The 18,735-nt window shown below is 34.2% G+C and overlaps 1 protein-coding gene across 1 annotated transcript; it reads right to left on the reverse strand.

Moving 5' to 3' along the window:
• Positions 1-10,303: 10,303 nt before the first annotated feature.
• LOC133298756 (nudix hydrolase 9) lies at positions 10,304-17,631 on the reverse strand. Its single transcript, XM_061498096.1, has 9 exons — positions 17,495-17,631; positions 17,333-17,407; positions 17,158-17,214; positions 16,618-16,700; positions 16,011-16,069; positions 12,225-12,373; positions 11,762-11,899; positions 11,326-11,484; positions 10,304-10,672 (listed from the first exon to the last, which is right to left on the reverse strand). Exons 1-9 carry the CDS (start codon positions 17,582-17,584, stop codon positions 10,577-10,579), a joined length of 906 nt encoding a protein of 301 aa, XP_061354080.1. The 5' UTR covers positions 17,585-17,631; the 3' UTR covers positions 10,304-10,576.
• Positions 17,632-18,735: the final 1,104 nt, after the last annotated feature.

The following is an 18,735-nucleotide window of genomic DNA, read 5'->3' on the forward strand; positions in this document are numbered from 1 at the left end:
TATAATCTTCCTCTTCTAATTTATCCGAAAATTTATCATGTGATCACGATATATATTTTGTGGCTTTGAGCCAATGAAGTTGTGGCTTGTCCCACATATCAAATGGCAATTACGACTTTAAACCACATGTTATCTATCTTAATGCCATGGCCACGACTTGAGGATAAGTCATTGTCCATATTTTCACTTATAAAAAATTAAATTGTCTCAAGTCTTGTGCAAATGTAATGACTTAGTAAAATCTATATTAAAAGAATAAACTCGCTATGAAAATCGTGAGCGAAAATGTTAATTTATGGATTTTCATAAAAAATTGTAAAGTTGCACTAAATTAGTAATATTAAAATGTAGTTATATATGTACCAATAAAAGTGTAGTTATATCAATTGTGTAAAAAACAACTATCATCATTCAATAAGAGTATAAGACATCTATCTCAATAGTAGATGGCCGCGCGCAGTACAAGAGGATTCCAAGTAATATTTTTTTTTTAAATGTTAAAAAGTTTAAATATTGGGTTAGTTTTTTCTAAATTTACTTGAAATAATTTTGTCTAATGTTCACCGAAACGACGTTATTTTGGGGCAAAAATTATGATATATTTGTAATTTTAATTTATTTCAGGGTTAAAATAATCTTTATCATTCTAATTTTTAATTTTCTAACACTAACATGACATCGTTTCGATGAACATTAGAAAAAATTGTCTAAAGTAACATTATATACTTTTTCCCCTTTAAATATTAGGTCACTATTTAGTATTTAATGAAAGATTTATCTAACTATATGTTAGAGCAGTATCAAATCATTAATGTAATCTCACCTACCAATTTAAGCTTTTGGGATGAATCAATTATTTACATGGTATATCAGAGCTTCGATGTCACAAGTTTGATCTTCACCGTCCTTTATTTAATTAATAATTAATTAAGTCTCGTGAAATTTGTAAAGCATATATAAGTGAGTCTGTGCATTGTTAACCCTTCAATTCCATTGGACTTTCATGTGAGGGGTGTGTTAGAGAAGTATAAAACCATTAATGTAACCTTACCTATCAATTTAAGCTTTTGGGATGAATCGATTTTTTATATTATCACTTCTAACTTAAAATTGCATCGTCAATTAATTATAAAATGAGTAAATACCCTTTTTGGTCCCTGACAGTATCCACGAAGCCCTTATTGGTCCTTAGCAATAAAAAAGGGACATAGTGGTCCCTTAAATTACAAAAAATAGGCCATGTTAGTCTTTCTGTTAAATCCCATCCAACGGCCCAACTAACGGTGCTCACTTGGCACATTAGTTTGCTGACGCGGATTTCAGTGGTCCACCGTGGATGTTGAGACGACGATGTTTTGATAATCAGTTGCATCTCCATGGTCGTGTGGACACCTGACCTAGCATCAATTGCATCTCCAACGCCCTTATTGGTCCCTGACAAAAATCACGGGGCCTTTTTTGGTCCATAACTAAAGAAAAACAGAGACATGAAATCAGAGGATTTCTATGCAATCAGAGAACTTCAACAATATGAAGTTCAACTTTCTAAATTATGAAATTATTGTATGAAACAACTATATATGTTAAATGCAACCAGAAAAGGTAAAGTTAAACATTCATCAACCCTATGAAACATCATTGTTGGAACATCCACGACTTGGTTGTTTTTGTTTTAATTGTTTCACTCTTTTGAGTGATTCGTCATCGTTTAACTGTTATACTGTGATGTGGATTTGTTTTGAAGTTTTGGGTGACACTTCAACTTAAAGCACTCTTTTTTTTCCTGGAGTTTGGAGTGCCAATTTTTTGGTTTTGTTTTTAATTTCTTGCTACATAAATATTTTTATAATTTTAGTTTTCGGGGTAAATTTTGACTTGGTCCTTTGTGAAATTTGGAATATAATTTTTTATTTTTTACTTGCTTTGGGTACTGAAAGTTGAAGTTTGATTCTGGGGTGATAGCTTTTTATGTTGTCCCAAAAACGTGTTTTGAAGATAGTAGACATTGGTAATCTAGTTCTCAATTTTGCTTTGGTTAATTTAATTTATAAACCTCTTTCACTTTTTCTTGGGTCTTTCCTCTTGTTTATTTACTGTATGCCAATTATGAAACTATTGAAGTAAAGACAATTTTGGTAAAAGGTTCACCCGTTGAATATATGCAATGATATGCACTGCTTGATATTTGTGAGGACTGGGGAGGAGGGGTTTTGCTTTGTCCTTCTAGTCTTGAGGATCTTTTTATGATTGATTGATATTAGAGGTTAGTGGTAATAATAAACACAAAACTTTGTTGCTATGCTCTATGCTTTCTGGATCTGGGTATATGTAAGTTTAAGAGGATGCTAGTATTTTTAAAAATTAAATTTTAAATTTACATTTAATTTGGGGTGAAAATGAAAGTGTTCACTTGACTTAGCTCTTGAAGGTTTTTTTTATTATGAATTGACTGAGAAATTGAGGGTTTCATGGTATTATTTTTTTGTTCTTGGCTTTCTGTAAGTTTCATTTTTATATCCTCCTTTATCTATCCTACTCATAGAATAACTTTTAAATTTTTCTGTTGAAGAAAGAAGGGGATATTTTTGCAAAATTGTAACCATCTATGTTATTTAGTGTATCTGCACTGTTGCAGACTCTCCTCATTGACAAGTAATGTGTTTGTTGGTAAAAATATGGCAGTAAAAGTGAATAGAGAAGATATGCATGTTAGTCAGTTCTATTTCTCTGAAGTCTAAAGTAGAGAAGCAATGTTGTATGCATTGTTTAAGCTGACTTATCATTTAAGCTAGAGACATACTTCTATGTTTGGTATACAACAAAGTTTTAACAAATTTGATTGCATAGAAATCTTCTAATTTCATGTCCCTGTTTTTCTTTAGTTAGGGACCAAAAAAGGCCTCGTAGTTTTTGTCAGGGACCAATAAGGGCGTTGGAGATGCAACTGATGCTAGGTCAGGTGTCCACACGACCATGGAGATGCAACTGATTATCAAAACATCGTTGTCTCAACATCCACGGTGGACCACTCAAATTCGCGTCAGCAAACTAACGTGCCAAGTGTGCACCGTTAGTTGGGCCGTTGGATGAGATTTAATAGAAGGACTAACGTGGCCTGTTTTTTGTAATTTAAGGGACCACTATGTCCCTTTTTTATTGCTAGGGACCAATAAGGACTTCGTGGCTATTGTCAGGGACAAAAAAAAAGTATTTACTCTTACAAAAAAACTATATAACAATACATCGTTTTGGTATGTAGGTTAACTTCATCTCTAGTGAATTACTGTAAAGTAAACTCAGACTTTGAGCGTTGTTACTTCTTGCACCTTCCATCCATGGATTAACATGGTTGGCACCAAAATATTATAAATAGTTAGTAAAGCTAAAATACACTAAAACGAAATAATAATAATGATAATGACAATTAATTACTACGTAGTACTACTATTGTTATTATTATAATTATATTATTATTATTAGCGAAGGATTACGTTTACAATTTTTTTTTGTTTATAACTTCAACTATGTTTCAAATACTTGAGAATGGACTCCTCGAAGTACATAGTTGATGTTATAAAAGTTGTAAATAAAAAAGTTATAAACATAACATACCCTTTATTATTATTATTTGCTTTGATATAATTATCATTTTAAAAATTTCAACTCATTTCAAATTATTTTCACTTTTAATAAAATAAAAAGACATTAATTATTATCATTATTTTAAATATATCTTTTTCTCTTCATATATATGGATACATTTTTTATTTAAAAAATTACACATGCTTAATTTATTTCAAGTATTGGTTCGTGAAAAAAATAGTGTAGCTCTTTCCTGCATATTGCGCTCCCCATCCCAAGTTAAATCAGTGGTGGAGCTAGGCTCCAATTGGAATTAAGGTCAAAAAATATTTCTATCAAAATTTTCAACGGAACACATTTCTGTAAAATAATTTCGTAAAAATTTTTGACAAAAAATATTTTGATAAAAATTTTGACGGAAAAAATATTCTGTCAAAATTCTTTAGAGAATCTAAATTTCGTCGAAAGTTTCGAATGAAACATTTTCCTCAAAACAATTTCCATCAAAAATTTGGACGAAACACATTTCTATCAAAAAGTTTTGACGGAAAAAAATTTCATCAAAATTCTTTACAGATTCCAAATTTCGGCGAAAGTTTTAGACGGAAAAATTTTCGTTAAACGTTTAGACAAAAAAAAAATTTTTGTCGAAATTTTTAGCAAAACACATTTCCATCGAAAATTTTCAACTAAATATTTTCGTCAAGTTTTTTGATAAAAAATATTTTCATCAAAAATTTCTACGGAACACATTTCTGCAAAAAAAAATTTCGATAAAAAATTTTGATGGAAAAAATATTCTGTCAAAATTCTTTAGAGAATCTAAATTTTGTCCAAAGTTTCGAAAGAAACATTTCCCTCAAAACAATTTCCATCGAAAATTTGGATGAAACACATTTCTATCAAAAAATTTTAACGAAAAAAAATTTCATCAAAATTCTTTATAGATTTCAAGTTTCGGCGAAAGTTTTCGACGAAAAAAATTTCGTTAATTTTTTTGACAAAAAAAAAAATTTTGTCGAAATTTTTAGCGAAACACATTTCCATCGAAAATTTTCAACTAAATATTTTCGTCAAGTTTTTTGATAACAAATATTTCCATCAAAAATTTCTACGAAACACATTTCTGTAAAATAAAAAATTCGATAAAAAATTTTGACGAAAAAAATATTCTGTCAAAATTCTTTAGAGAATCTAAATTTCGTCGAAAGTTTCGAATGAAACATTTTTCTCGAAACAATTTCCGTTGAAATTTTCGTCAGAACACATTCCCATCGAAATTTTGAACGAAAAAATTGTCAAAATTTTTGATAGAATTTTTTTTCGTTTAAAACATTTGATGGAAGAAATCATTTTCGTCAAAACTTTTAACAGAAACTAAATTTCGATAGAAAATTTTTGTTTGTAAAAATTTTCATTAGAGAAAAAATTTCGTTGCTTTTCGTCAAAAAGTATTCCGACGAAAAAATAATTTTGTGACGAAATTCTCGTCATTTGCAATGTAGAAATTTCGACGAAATTTTGTGAGGAAACCAAGTCAAAAACGGGTCAGGTCTGATTTGACCCACTTCAGAAACCAAGTCAGGTCATATCCGATCCAGTTCTGAACTAGTTCAACAAAATCCAAACCAAGGCAGACCTGACTTGGATTAAATTAAAGCGGGTCGGGTCAAAATACCTGACCTATAAAAATCAAGTTGGGTCGAGTCGGACAAAAACCTGATCCATAAAAATCAAGTTGGGTCGAGTTGGACAAAAACCTGACCCGACCTGAACCACGCACAGCGCGCTAGAGTCAACTCATGGTTACTCACAGGAAAGGAAAAGAAAGAGAAACATGTCATTTTGGCGTACAAGCATATGCTTACTACGAACAATGGAGAAGAAACAAAAAAAGCGATAATTGAAGCCTAGATTTCGATCTTATCAACAAAATCAAGAAAGTTGAAAGGCATAAATATAACACAAAAAACAAAAGAACGAATCAACAAAGTCATAAAAAATAACTGAGAAAACAAGAAACCTTACAGCCAGGGAGGGAACCCACATGGACATGGTGCGCAAGGATCCAAACAAAAACCGCCGAATAACTCTTTTTAAAGTAGTTAACGTTAACCTCTTTTTTGGAACCTAGGTAAATAATGAATGTATAAAAAAAACAAAGACAAAATAGGTAAGTGAAATAACGAGTCAGTAGCATTTCAATCGGTGCACGTGGCACTGCAACTGCACGTGAATTAACAACTTTGGAAGTCTACCCATTGGTCATCGTGTCGTTCCTGAACAACGTTGCTGTCACTCCGTAGTCCAAAGTTACAGTAGCAAGCCGCATATTATACTAAACATTCACATTGTGCTTTACAGCATTAGTAGTATATACCATACTTAGTATAGTCCAAAAGAGCATATTAAAAATTTGGTTTGACAGTGAAATTAAAGTTGACAATTGGTAGATGACCAATTTTTATGTTTCCGGTTATTGACCATTGACTGAACCAATTATAAAAGGAGAAATGTTTTTTTATGTTGTATGAGATAAATTGTCTCATGCAACATATAAAAAAACGAGTGAAACTCACTAAAAAAGAAAGAGAGAAAGCAAATGGATCATTTCCTTTTTTTTTTTGTGTTGCATGAGACAATTTGTTTCCTGCAATATAAGAAAAACATATTCTTTATAAAAAATATAAGCAACGTTTTTTATTTTTAATTATTTTTTATTATCAAGTAAAATTTCACTTGAATTTCATTAAATAACTAAAATTAATTTTCTATTAGTGGAACCATGATGGAATCTTATTCAATAACAAAAAATATTGAAAAAAATGTTAAAAAGAATATATTGATAACGTCTCGACAAATATTAGACACGGTCTGACATATATGTTTTATGCTGCTATAGTGCCAGTATATACAAGATTAGGTTCTGGTTTATGTAAGCCTACGAAAGAAGCTCCATGGATTTTGTAGTGAAAATATTGCTAAGAATATGATCATATCAAGCACATGTCATTCGCACAATCCCTTTTGGCAGTAAGTCAGTTACTGTGTTTCATGCCATGTCACGGTGACAATTTACTCAAGAGGGAGGCATAAATTACAAAGTATTAGGTGAGATTACATTTTTAAAAAAAAAATTAAGTGAGGTAAATTTAAACTTTATGAAAGCCTATGAAAAGAGTTAAATTAAATTAAATCAAATAACAATACAATTTACAGAGGAATTTTTATTGCTCTGAGAGGCCACCGCGTCCCTTGCCTAGCCCTACAGCTAGGTCCACCCTTGCATAAGGTGAAAGGCTTATTGTACGTATTAAATTACAAAACGAGATTATTTGGCCCAGCTATGAAACAGAATTTGCCGTACCTTGTGGGTGATCCGACTAATAATTAAGATCAATCACCCCAGCTACAATTTTGAACGATCAGCCATAAACGTCATCAAGTTATTCGATGGAATAGGCATGGAAAAATGTCAATGTCACAAACTGTTCCTATACCAGGCCCAAGTAAATTAGTAAGTGGCCCTCCTATTTGGATCAGTACAAATGTTGAAAGAAAGGTCCATTTATGTGACCCGTTTATTTTCTGTTTTGTGAGCTGTTGCTAATCTATACTATGTAAGGTGGGTATGCACAGGGGATAGTATAGCCCTGAAAACGGTTTGGGAATATTGTGATATATATTTAAAGCACCGTTAGTAATGAAGAAAGACATGGAAAAGTTTAACAATTCTGTCTCTTTCTTGTCTCTTCCTTCCCTACCTTTCTTTCTCCTCTGCTCCCCTACTAAATATTCAAATCTGTCCTAACATTATGGTGCTTTCATTCTACTCCTTTCCTCCCAAATTTCATGGCAGAAAATACACGCTTAAAGGACGTGACAAATCGCGTGGATGCCACTAAATCAGCGTGACAAATTCCATGCCTTACAACAGCAACAGCGATTTGATGCCACTAAATTACTAATAGAACAACAATATCTCAATCTTCAAGAGTCCCAATCCCAAATGCAAGAAGCACTCTCTCGTCTCCATGCTCTTCAGCAACATCATTCTTCGGGACACTCTGGCAACTCTTCCTCTGGCATTTTAGACGCTGGCCCTAACAATCAAGGCAATCACTCTGGGACTGAACCAAATAAATATTGTAGAATGTTATTGTTCCGTTATTCTCTCCATGGTTAACAATAACAATGATATTGCAGAATCCAGACAATGGTATGCCTCAGAACATGACTTTGGCTCAAGCGAGGCTCTCTGTTAAGTTAACCTAACAGAGAGAGGACAAAATGAAAGAAACGAACCAAAGAACTGTATTATTATTTATTTATCCTTCTTTGTACATCAAGCTCCTCTTTATATCAGACTACACACAAGTCTACCTACACACTACCCAGGCTTCTGAGTAACTAACTCCTGACATAATAGGCTCAACCAACTCCCTAACAACACTCCTTATTTCATGCCACAGCTCTAAATGTATTTCCTCTAGCATGTGACCTATGCAATTTCCAACTAACTACTTCCAGAGACATATAACTCCATAATTGCTTTCCCATTCCGTAACATCACTCACCCCTTCAAAAGGGACCTTGTCCTCAAGGTCCAAACAATGAAAACTCTCTCAGCCATACCCACACAGCGGAGGTAGCATGTCAAGCCCTGTGTTGAAGCACCAGTAACTGAACATACGGAAATCTAAATGGTCAGCGCCTCCTCGGTCCCAAGTAAAACTCAGAAGAACATGGTGAATGACATTCAAATTACTCTCAAATGCATGTTGCATTGATAGCAAAAAGCAGTCTACAATTGCACTTTGTGACAAATGAAAAACAAAGGTGCTAATAGCACCACAAACAGGGATACCTCTTGGTTGAGTTGATGCACCAAAAATCAAATTTACGGCCACAATTCCCGATGTGTTTGGTACAGGAGAAATTTTTTGGTGACCGGGAATCATGATTAATGGGAATTCAGTAGAAATTGAGTTTACTTGGAATCTTACGAAAGATGTGTTTGGTTCGCCAAAATATTACCGGGAATACTGGGTAAAAATTACTGATTCCATATTTGGTTTAGAACGAAATATGACTTGGAATATGAGGTTATTTTACAAAAATAACCCCAAACTATTTTTACTTTTGTAATTGATAGATTGAGTCTAGATTTTTATGTGTATTGGGGTATTTTTGTCTCAAAATTTATTATTGTACTTTCCCTTTACTTGGTATTTTGATTGGTATTCCGAATTACCATATTATTTTTGGTAATCTGAATAGTGACTTTTCTTTATAAATCAAATTACCGGTAATCCTTGGATATACGGGAATCGTAATTTATTCCTTCTACCAAACGTGGTAATTACATTTACCAAAGAAGGATTACCGGTAATCCTCTCCAGAAACTTGAACCAAACACCCCCTTAATGTCAACAATGAGGTCCAAGCTTTGCTTAGCAGCCTTGTGTGCAGCTGATCCAGTGTCGCACTTGAGAGGAGAAATCTCCATGGAAATGAACATGAATGCAGAACGCGGATCTGCGGATTCAGTTCTCCTATGAATGTTTGGGCATGGAACGCTCTCAATGGACAACATATTATTAAAAAAAGTGGTGTCAACATGCTGATGAATCGGTTGAGTGTGTGCAACGTTAGAGCTATGCTCTGTTATTTTGGAAAAAGAAAATGAACAAGAGGTTGGATCTTGAACAATGAAATTGGACTACAACAATTGAGGATTCTGAGACGATGCAGCATCAACATTTGAGTGAAACAAAGGTCCACGAAAATTAGGATCATGAAGATGAGGCACACAAGTGCGTGCAGCAATTGCCATAACAGTAGTGTTAAGCTGTTGCAACTAAGTCACAATCAATGCCAGCTGATTCTGATAATCATTGAATCGTTTTTCTATGCGAGACATCTGAGCGAGATTAGCTTCAAAACGAGCATCAACTATCCGCTGGAACGTAGATAACTCAGTAGCGAGATCTTGAACTTGCATCATGGTATCGTGATTGGTGTCCAAGAATGAAAGTACCAATTGTTAGGTTAACCTAATAGAGAGAGGACAAAATGAAAGTAACGAACCAAAGAACTGTATTATTATTCAGATATTCTTCTTTGTACATCAAGCTCCCCTTTATATCAGACTACACACAAGTCTGCCTACACACTACCCAGGCTTCTGAGTAACTAACTCCTAACATAATAGGCTCAACCAACTCCCTAACAACCGTCCTTATTTCATGCCACAACTCCTAACTGTATTTCCTCTAGCATGTGACCTATGCAATTTCCAACTAACTACTTAGAGAGACACATAACTTCATAATTGCTTTCACATTCCGTAATAGGCTCCTAGTTGAATTTCCATAAATACATGTACTATTCGAAGAAAGTTGATATTTAATTAGGTTCAAAATACTCGAAAATGTTGCAAACTAATGCCCAAAATACATATGAACAAAACGTCACGCCCAACGGAGAAATCAAGATGCAGTTTGAGCCACTTTAGCTCAAGTTGTTAGGATAGGTGGACTTTGGGCAGAGGACATAGATTCAATTCCTTGCAAACACCCCCCCTCCCACCTAAAACGCACACTCACAGTCTCACACACACACACATCAAATATGAATATGATATTAACGAATATATAACAGTGGTCAGAGCTCAGAAATTAAAGTCATGCTATTCAATATTTACCAGGTATACTGCATATAGAACAAAAATACAGCATTGGATTGGCTTATTCATTTTATTTGGGCATGAATTGAACTGAAGCATTACTATAATGTATTTTAAAGAACATCTATATAAAATTCCTGTGAAAGATTTGAGCTCGGTTAAATTCTGTCTCGATTCTTTTCATTGGGTGGGGAAATCGAGGTTCAACTCAGCAATGTCAACATCAAACTACATTACACAGGAAAGAGACTTGAAGCCATGTAATACAACACCATGCTTGACAACTGTGAGCTCTATAAACTTCCATCAAGTAATCTTCCTGGTGTCAACCATCAATTTGTACAGAGCAAATCCACCTCGATGACAGCCAGGCATCTTAGAAGTCATGTTTTCTAATTCAACCTGAAAAGTACAAAATCAATAAGTAATGGTTTCAAGGTTAGAGGTTGGTCGTCGTTGTAATAGGCATTAAAATGATCGATTTTAAAATTTTAGTAACAATAAGCTAGCTTTTAAGCTTTTGAAATAAAAAGCTTAAGAGCCCCAATAAATCCCACCGTAACCTAGAGAAAAAAATATCACTAAGCATTCAGCGCTATACAAGTAGCTATATCATCATATCACCAATTCATCACGCTGCAGCCACACCCACCAAGAGGAGTAGAATTTTAGTGCAAGGGGAGAAGGTACTACCTTACCAAAAATGAAAAAAAAAAGGGACATGGAAGGAAATAACTACAATAATAAGGGTAGCGTAAATATGTTTTTTTTTTCTTTCTATATTTGATAAAAGAAGTACCGAGTGATTAGTATTTCTGTAATATCGAAAATATTTTCTACAAAGGGCTGAACTCATAATCATTTTGATAGACCGTCTGTCACATCACAACAAAAAAAGACCACCACAACCAGGTGCCACATTCATGCCTCTTATTAATGCCACTACCAAAATAATGCAAATATTCTTAAATGGAAATACCCAAAAATAAAAATAATCACATTATTATCATGAGTTTATTTCATGCGAACACATTAAAAACAAGCTTTAGAATTACCATTGGAACAGCATATAGCTGAGTTGATTCATAGCCATCTTGTGCGCTAGAATAAAACTGTTGAACCTCCTTTGAGTCAAGACTACATTTGATAAAGAAAAAGGCAGCCGGTCTCACATTCAAATCCCTGCGAGATATACCAATGAAAGCCGGGATGCTCTGCAAGACAAAAGATCAAAATTAAATATTCAGTCTTTGAACCCATCCAACCCCTAATTTAAAAAGAGAAAAAGACGGGGGTTTAGCAACCCAAACAGAAAAATTATCCGCAATCAATCCACTCAAACAACAGAAGGTATATAACAAAAACAAAACATATAAATCACAATATCTACCAAAGTTATTATACTAGGTGGCTCTGAAGTTCACTCTCTCGAAAAGGTAAAAACCACGTATATTGTGTTCATAGTCATATTAAAGTTGCAATGAAACTCACAAGGGATGAAGCTGGCACTCCAATTTCTTCAACTACTTCACGAACAATGCTGTCAAACATCTCCCGTGAAACCTCAATGTTAATAGACTCCATTGACTCCTTGTCGTATTGATGGGACGCTATACCAATTTCTTGAGGCTGTCAATCATCAAAAATTAAAAATTAAAAATTAAAAATTCAACGTATAGTCAAGTCTACACAGAAATTTTGAGTCTAAAAATACAGACAGGAAAATTTGTTTGCTTCTCATTAGTAATCATTAAATAGAAGACAATACATTACGGCAGAAAGGAGCAGATATAAAAACAAAGAAATACAACACGCACCCCAAAAAAAGTCAAAGACTAATTTCAATTTTCAGAACTAAATTCCCATTTAATATCTATTATAGAAAATCTACAACAGCACTACTAATATAGCAGCAATAGAAAGTATTCGAAACTTTAATTTCACCATTGAATACCTCAGGATGGCCTCCGGGGAAAACAAAATGTCCAGGAAATTCACCAACATTATCACTTCGTTGTAATACAAGTATCTTTTTGTCAATTGTCTCCACCACTGCACCATTTCCTAGTGGACTGGAGGTACGCTGACAAAGAACGGAATCATCTGAGGAGAAAGAAATATGTGGGCAAAAGATTAAAGCAAATCAATTACAATACCAATTCAAAGGAAAAGAAGGAAGGTGGAGGAGGCAGAGGGAACATAAAGGCTTTAAAATTTTGGTCGTTATGATTCCATCCATATTGTTCAAGAACTTTTAATTAAAGATATTAAATCAATCAAATAATCAATACACCTAACCCTTGGACGAAGTCAACATTTTTAAACAATATTTGACAAAAGCATTGCCTACTTTGTCCTTGTAGAATGCAAACGTTAAAGTGGTGATAAAATGTAAATATATGAACTTCTCTATTGCCAACTTCTACTAATTATAAATGAACTTCTCTATCGGCCAACTGTGAAATACCAAGTTATTCTTTTAATGAACATGTTGGAACCCAAAAATTCCACAGCAAATAACTCTGAATGCAAAGATATTTTGTATTGACAAATGAAATTGGCAACTCGCTCCTTACAATCCTAGTAACAGAAATACAATAACAGTGGCTAGTAACATAACAATGGAAAAAAATGAAACAGAGACACCGACTCTTGTGCTAATTACAGACTCCAACAACAAGACAATTAACAGTAATTAATTGACAATGCAGATAAGATAAACCAAGAACTCAACTCACCTTCAAAGCCAAAGGCCTAGGCCTCAGGAGATCCCAAGAGATCTTCCCCAAATTCCCATTCCTATTTCTCTTAAGACATCCCTCCCTCACTACACATTCCCCTCTCTTTTATCCTATCAACTAAGAACCTTCTAGAATATTTTCCTAACTAACTAACTAACTAATTCACCCATTCCTTCTCTTTCAGCCCATAGGCCCATCAATACTCCCCCTCCAAAATTCACCTTGTCCTCAAGGTGAAGGAAGAGGTCAAATCCAGCCACAGGTGTGAGAGACTCTTCCACTCGGATCCCACTGTCTAAAGCCTATTGACCAAGTTATACTTGAAGCAAAAGAACCACCATTGGAATGCCCACCCAAGAACTCGTAATGCAGTTCAACAAACTCAGTAAATATATGCTCCTTCAACGTATCTTGACCCACTCTTAGTATCACATCGTTGCAGTAGACAGTGAGTGAGTACACTAACAGACAAATCCACCTCTCAAATGATTTACCATTACCAAAATTAGCCAATGAATCACTTACAAAAGATGGATTGAGAGAATTCATCTTTTTGCTCATTCAACAAACGCAGCCAAAGCAACTTCTACATTAAATTGCCTACTATCATCCATTGGTAACTCCAAAGCTCGCACCACCCCTTCTGCAATAAAGTTATGTGAGGCCCCTGTGTCTATTAGAACGACCACGTGGTGTCCACAAACCCTTCCTCACAATTTCAGTGACCTGTTAGAAGTGAAACCTCATGCTATAGGTCCTCAGCTGTACCACCTCTGCTTTTGCTCCTCCCACTTCGTGCATCACCTCTTCTTCTGAAATCTCGTCACCACCTTCCCTTAGGAGCATCACACTCAAATGCGGACTACGTGTCCTCGATCAAACGGAGTGTAGCAGCGAAAATGAAGGTTGCATCTTCGGCAGTTTTCCAACTCCTCGTGTCAACTGTCTGCATCGCGTTCCCCATCGATGTTCCAAGCCCCGCTCGCTGCCGTTACGCTGCCTTAGGTGGGAATGCTTTTGTCGGCTGTTCCCCCAAAGAATCAATTAGGGTTCACTTTTGCCACTGAGCGTTGGGTTGATACCTGTGGCCCATTACATCCTTGTTGTGCTCCCATTAATGGCCTCTCTGATGGTGAGAGCTGGACAACCTAAAAACCCAAATCCAAATCTTGACCCGGCTCCCATCTTATCCACATATGACATGTTTCTTACCGAAAACGTTTCTTTCTCCTCCACCCTCTGTTTAGCCTTTTTCACATTGTTTTTCTCTCGGTCTGCTGTTGCCTCTTCTTCCCCCTTTTTTTCTTCATTTGCTACTTCTTCTTCGTCACTTTCGACTTCTTCTGATTTTTGATCTGTTTCTTCTTCTGATTTTTGTTGCACTTCCATCTTCTTCTTCTTTTTCTGTTTTTTGATTTACGTCTACGTCTTCTTCTTCATTCCCTTCATCTGCTGCAGTTTTTGTTTTTTCTTCCTCTTTTCCTTCGATTTTTTTTTTTAAAACTCTCAGAATTCCTCTTCTTGTATTCAAGCTTCTGTCTCTCCATGTTCTCCATTGCCTCTTCGAAGACCTTTAAGATTTTTTTTCAATTTTTCCATACGCCCTAAATCACTGATTAACTCCGCCTATGCGTGCTTGCATGCATGGCCTATCCCAAACCAGAATAAAGGAGATGTTGATGTTGCTCTAAATCACTGATTCCTCCCATATTTTTATTATTATTATTATTATTATTATTATTTTTTCTTCAGATTTGTGGATCAAAGAACACTCCTAGGATTATAGTGCTTTGATACCAAATTGATGGAACCCAAAATTTCCACAGCAAATAACTCTGAATGCAAAGACATTTTGTATTGACAAATGGAATTGGCAACTCGCTCCTTACAATCCCCTTACAATCCTAGTAGCAGAAATACAATAACAGTGGCTAGTAACATAACCATGGCAGAAAATGAAACAGAGACACTGACTCTTGTGCTAATTACAGACTCCAACAACAGGACAATTAACATTAATTAATTGACAACGCAGACAAGATAAACCAAGACCTTAACTCACCCTCAAAGCCAAAGACCTAGGCCTCAAGAGATCTTCCCCAAATTCCCACTCCTATTTCTCTGAATACCTCCCTCCCTCACTACACACTCCCCTCTCTTTTATCCTATCAACTAAGAACCTTCTAGAATAGTTCCCTAACTAACTACTAACTAATTTACTCATTCCTTCTCTGTCAGCCTATAGGCCACCAGAACACAAACAACTCATGAAGCAACAATTATGTAATATTGCTCCTTCTTTCTCATCCCCTTGTTTAATGATTCTATGTACTTATATGACAATTGAGGAGGAAAGAAAAAACACAACAACTAATCCTTTTCCCTTTTTTATTCAATTCTATAATGACCAAATGGAACACAATCAAATTCAAACAAGACACAAAGGAGGAGGGTAGGACCTACAATTGATATGACTTGGATAAATATTGTAATTTCTACAGTAATCCAATGTTTGAGGGAGCAATATGACTTTGGACACATATCTGATATTGGGTCATCAACTTATCATAGTAACAGTAGTTATGGAATTTGACAGCTAAACAGTGATGAAATGTTCAGGTTGATGCTAAGTTCATCAATCCATAGTTCAATACCCAATTGGCTAATGATTTCTAGATCCAGTGATACCACATCTACTTTAGGAACATAGTGGAGGAAGAGACCACCATATTTTCAAACATAAAGGGAAAGTCCATTGTTTACAAGCAGGGCAACACAGAAAGCGATACCCTACTGCTGCCTCCGGATTTTTATTAACTCAACCTCAATCCCCTTGTTCCCTTCCTCATTATTTATTATTGGACAGCGATATAATACAATTTCAGTTTGGAAGTCAGGTGCCACATTACCCTGTGTTCAGCTGATAACAGTATAAGATCACAGAATCACCATGATAGTAGTATTTGAGTTAAAAGAGTGCAAAAATAGTAATGATTTACCTTCTGATGGAACTAGGAACCTTTCCCACAATGGACTTAAATTTGTACCCACAAAAGTCCTGGAAGCAAGTTTAACCAATGATTATTAAATAGAGGGAAAGAAGAATTGATAAGTAAAAATAAAAGGAAAGAATAGCAATAAGATTAAACTATGCTTAAAGATGGCATTGGAGAAATATCCTCTACTGGTTTCAGACAAACATTAAAGATAGCTATACAGCATGGATGGAAATTGAAGCAAATAATTGATATGTTAGGTGATTGCTCATTTATATATTGCTAAAAAAATGTTGTAATGTATCATGTACATGCCTTTTCAGCCAAAGACCACTGTTATGTTAAGATTTAATTTGGAAATTCAAAAGTTTCCAACTAATTTACCACACATGACTTTTTAATTCTTATTTACCTACCAATGATGAATGCACATTAGAAGTCATGAACATGAACGTTGAAATAGATACAGACTAAGATCACCAAACCATCCACGTGAAAAGTGAAATTACAATTTATCATTGAAGATTACAGAATTATTATCATCCTATCAATATCACTAACCATGCTAAATCAGAATGTAACACTTACAAGAAGGGCATTGAGAAGAGACCTATAATCTGTCAAACCCAGGTGGAGGCACAAATGGGGTTCATGGTCAGATCCACCTCCAGAGTGCAAAACACACCCTCCATACTGTGATATTTGCAGCAACAAAAAAAAAAAAAAATAGACACACTCAGTAAGGAATAGTCCTTGACAAAGTACCCATATGCCAGAAGCATGATATTACAGAAAAACAGAAAGGACTTACAAAAAGAGATTGAAGGTCACTGCATTAGTTTTATGGATAAAAAAAACATGTCATGATCCCAAAGCCCATATGCTCTGTGCATATAGTATTATGGATTAATAAACCTCAATTGTTCATCTGATCCATACCATAACAGTATTATAGAAAACAAATAATCAAACACACATCAATAAGGAAAAATACTCATATATTCAATTCAGCAACCAGACATATCTAATTAAATATTAATATATATTCAATTCAACGACAATATGGTTATGAGTTGACATTTGTTATGTTTTTACATTTTATAGTATTCTCAGACTACGTAAGAATATATCATTAATAAGACTCACATACCCTGAACTTCTTTCCATTGAACAGCGATTTGTTTTTCAGACTCCTCTGCTCCCATATCTACACAACAGGAACAGAAGATAAGCATAAACATAATCATAAATCCAAGTACCTAACGCCTAGAATATATATATAAATTGATATCACTACAAAACGAATGTTAATGAATGCGATCCACCTCAATGATCGTGTTCTCTAAGCTGACGTCAGAGTGAGGGATCCGATCGTAGGCGTCGCTAAATGCCACGGAAACCTTCAAAAAGCGAAAAATGATTGGTTAGATTACGCTAAAGCGAGGCACATTTCAAACGAATCGTGAAGAGTTCAAAGTTGAGAGAACCTGTGCGGGTGAAAGACCAGAAGGACACGACACTAGAAGCTTGAAGGAAGAAGGATCGATGCTACTCGTGCTACTCTCTTCCTTCTCCATGGCAATGTTGACGATCCGAACTCCGAGTCAGAGTCAGATACTACTCATCTTCATCGAAAGCTATTAATTAGTATTGGGCTCGTTGAAACTTCTAACGATGATAATTGGTTTTTCTAGTTAAGGGGGCTATTGGGCTTCCAAATCCAATTGGGCCTCTTCTTTTCCACCTTCGTTCCCCCAAGTAATGAACATTATATAAAAGGTTTAGTGTTGGTGTTTTTAAAGAATATAAAATTATGTCATTTTAAATGACAGAAAAATATAACTAATGAAAATTATAAGAAAGAAAGTGAGTAATTTTTTTTAAAATTTAAAACCTAAATAAAAAATACTAAATTTTATCTTTCTCTCACTTAAAATGACCCAATTATATATTCTTTAAAAAAATAAACATTTTTCCATATATAAAATTCAATGTTCGCTTGAAACAAATTAAAGTGAGCAATTCATGTATCCACACAAAAAAAAAAGTGAGCAATTCATGCCAAAGTGAGAGATCATAAATTCATAATAGTTGATAAAAAAATTATCAATGGTTATTGGTTAGTGAAAATAAAGTATCTAATGTTACTTTAGATAATTTATGAGTATATTATCATTTATTCCATTGATTTTCTTAACAATGGTTAAGATCTCCTATTTTTCTTTGTAAAGTGGGTTTATCATATTTTTTTTAAGGTTTACATAAATTGAAAACTATTTTCTACTCTACCAAATTACCTTAAAATTAAAGTACGTCAGATTTTTAGATATATGAAAATATCAACCATTTAAATAGTTATTTATTGGGTTTTTTAAGGTGTGTCTTTTAAGACTTAAAACTATATTAAATTCAAAATGGAAGTAATTTTTTAAAATAATTAAAAATTATTTGATAATTTCTTTTTTAAGTAACAAAAATAATTTAATAAAAAATAATAAATTCTATTTTTATCTTTAACTGTACTCTTAATCACAAGTTAATATATAGAACCTTTATTTATTCGAAGGTATTTATTCTTTAAACTTGATTTGTACTATTCTAACATTTTTTTGGATACATTACTATTCTAACAATTAAATTTAATTCAAATTATTCATATATGTTATTGATTAACCTTGTTTAAGTGTTATAAAAGCGTCCGGGGTCATACAGCACGAACTGCCAAATA

Source organism: Gastrolobium bilobum, unplaced genomic scaffold (genome assembly GCF_033153095.1).
Source record: "Gastrolobium bilobum isolate Gb01-03AN ecotype WA unplaced genomic scaffold, APGP_CSIRO_Gbil_v1 utg33098, whole genome shotgun sequence".
Classification (NCBI taxonomy): Eukaryota; Viridiplantae; Streptophyta; class Magnoliopsida; order Fabales; family Fabaceae; genus Gastrolobium; species Gastrolobium bilobum.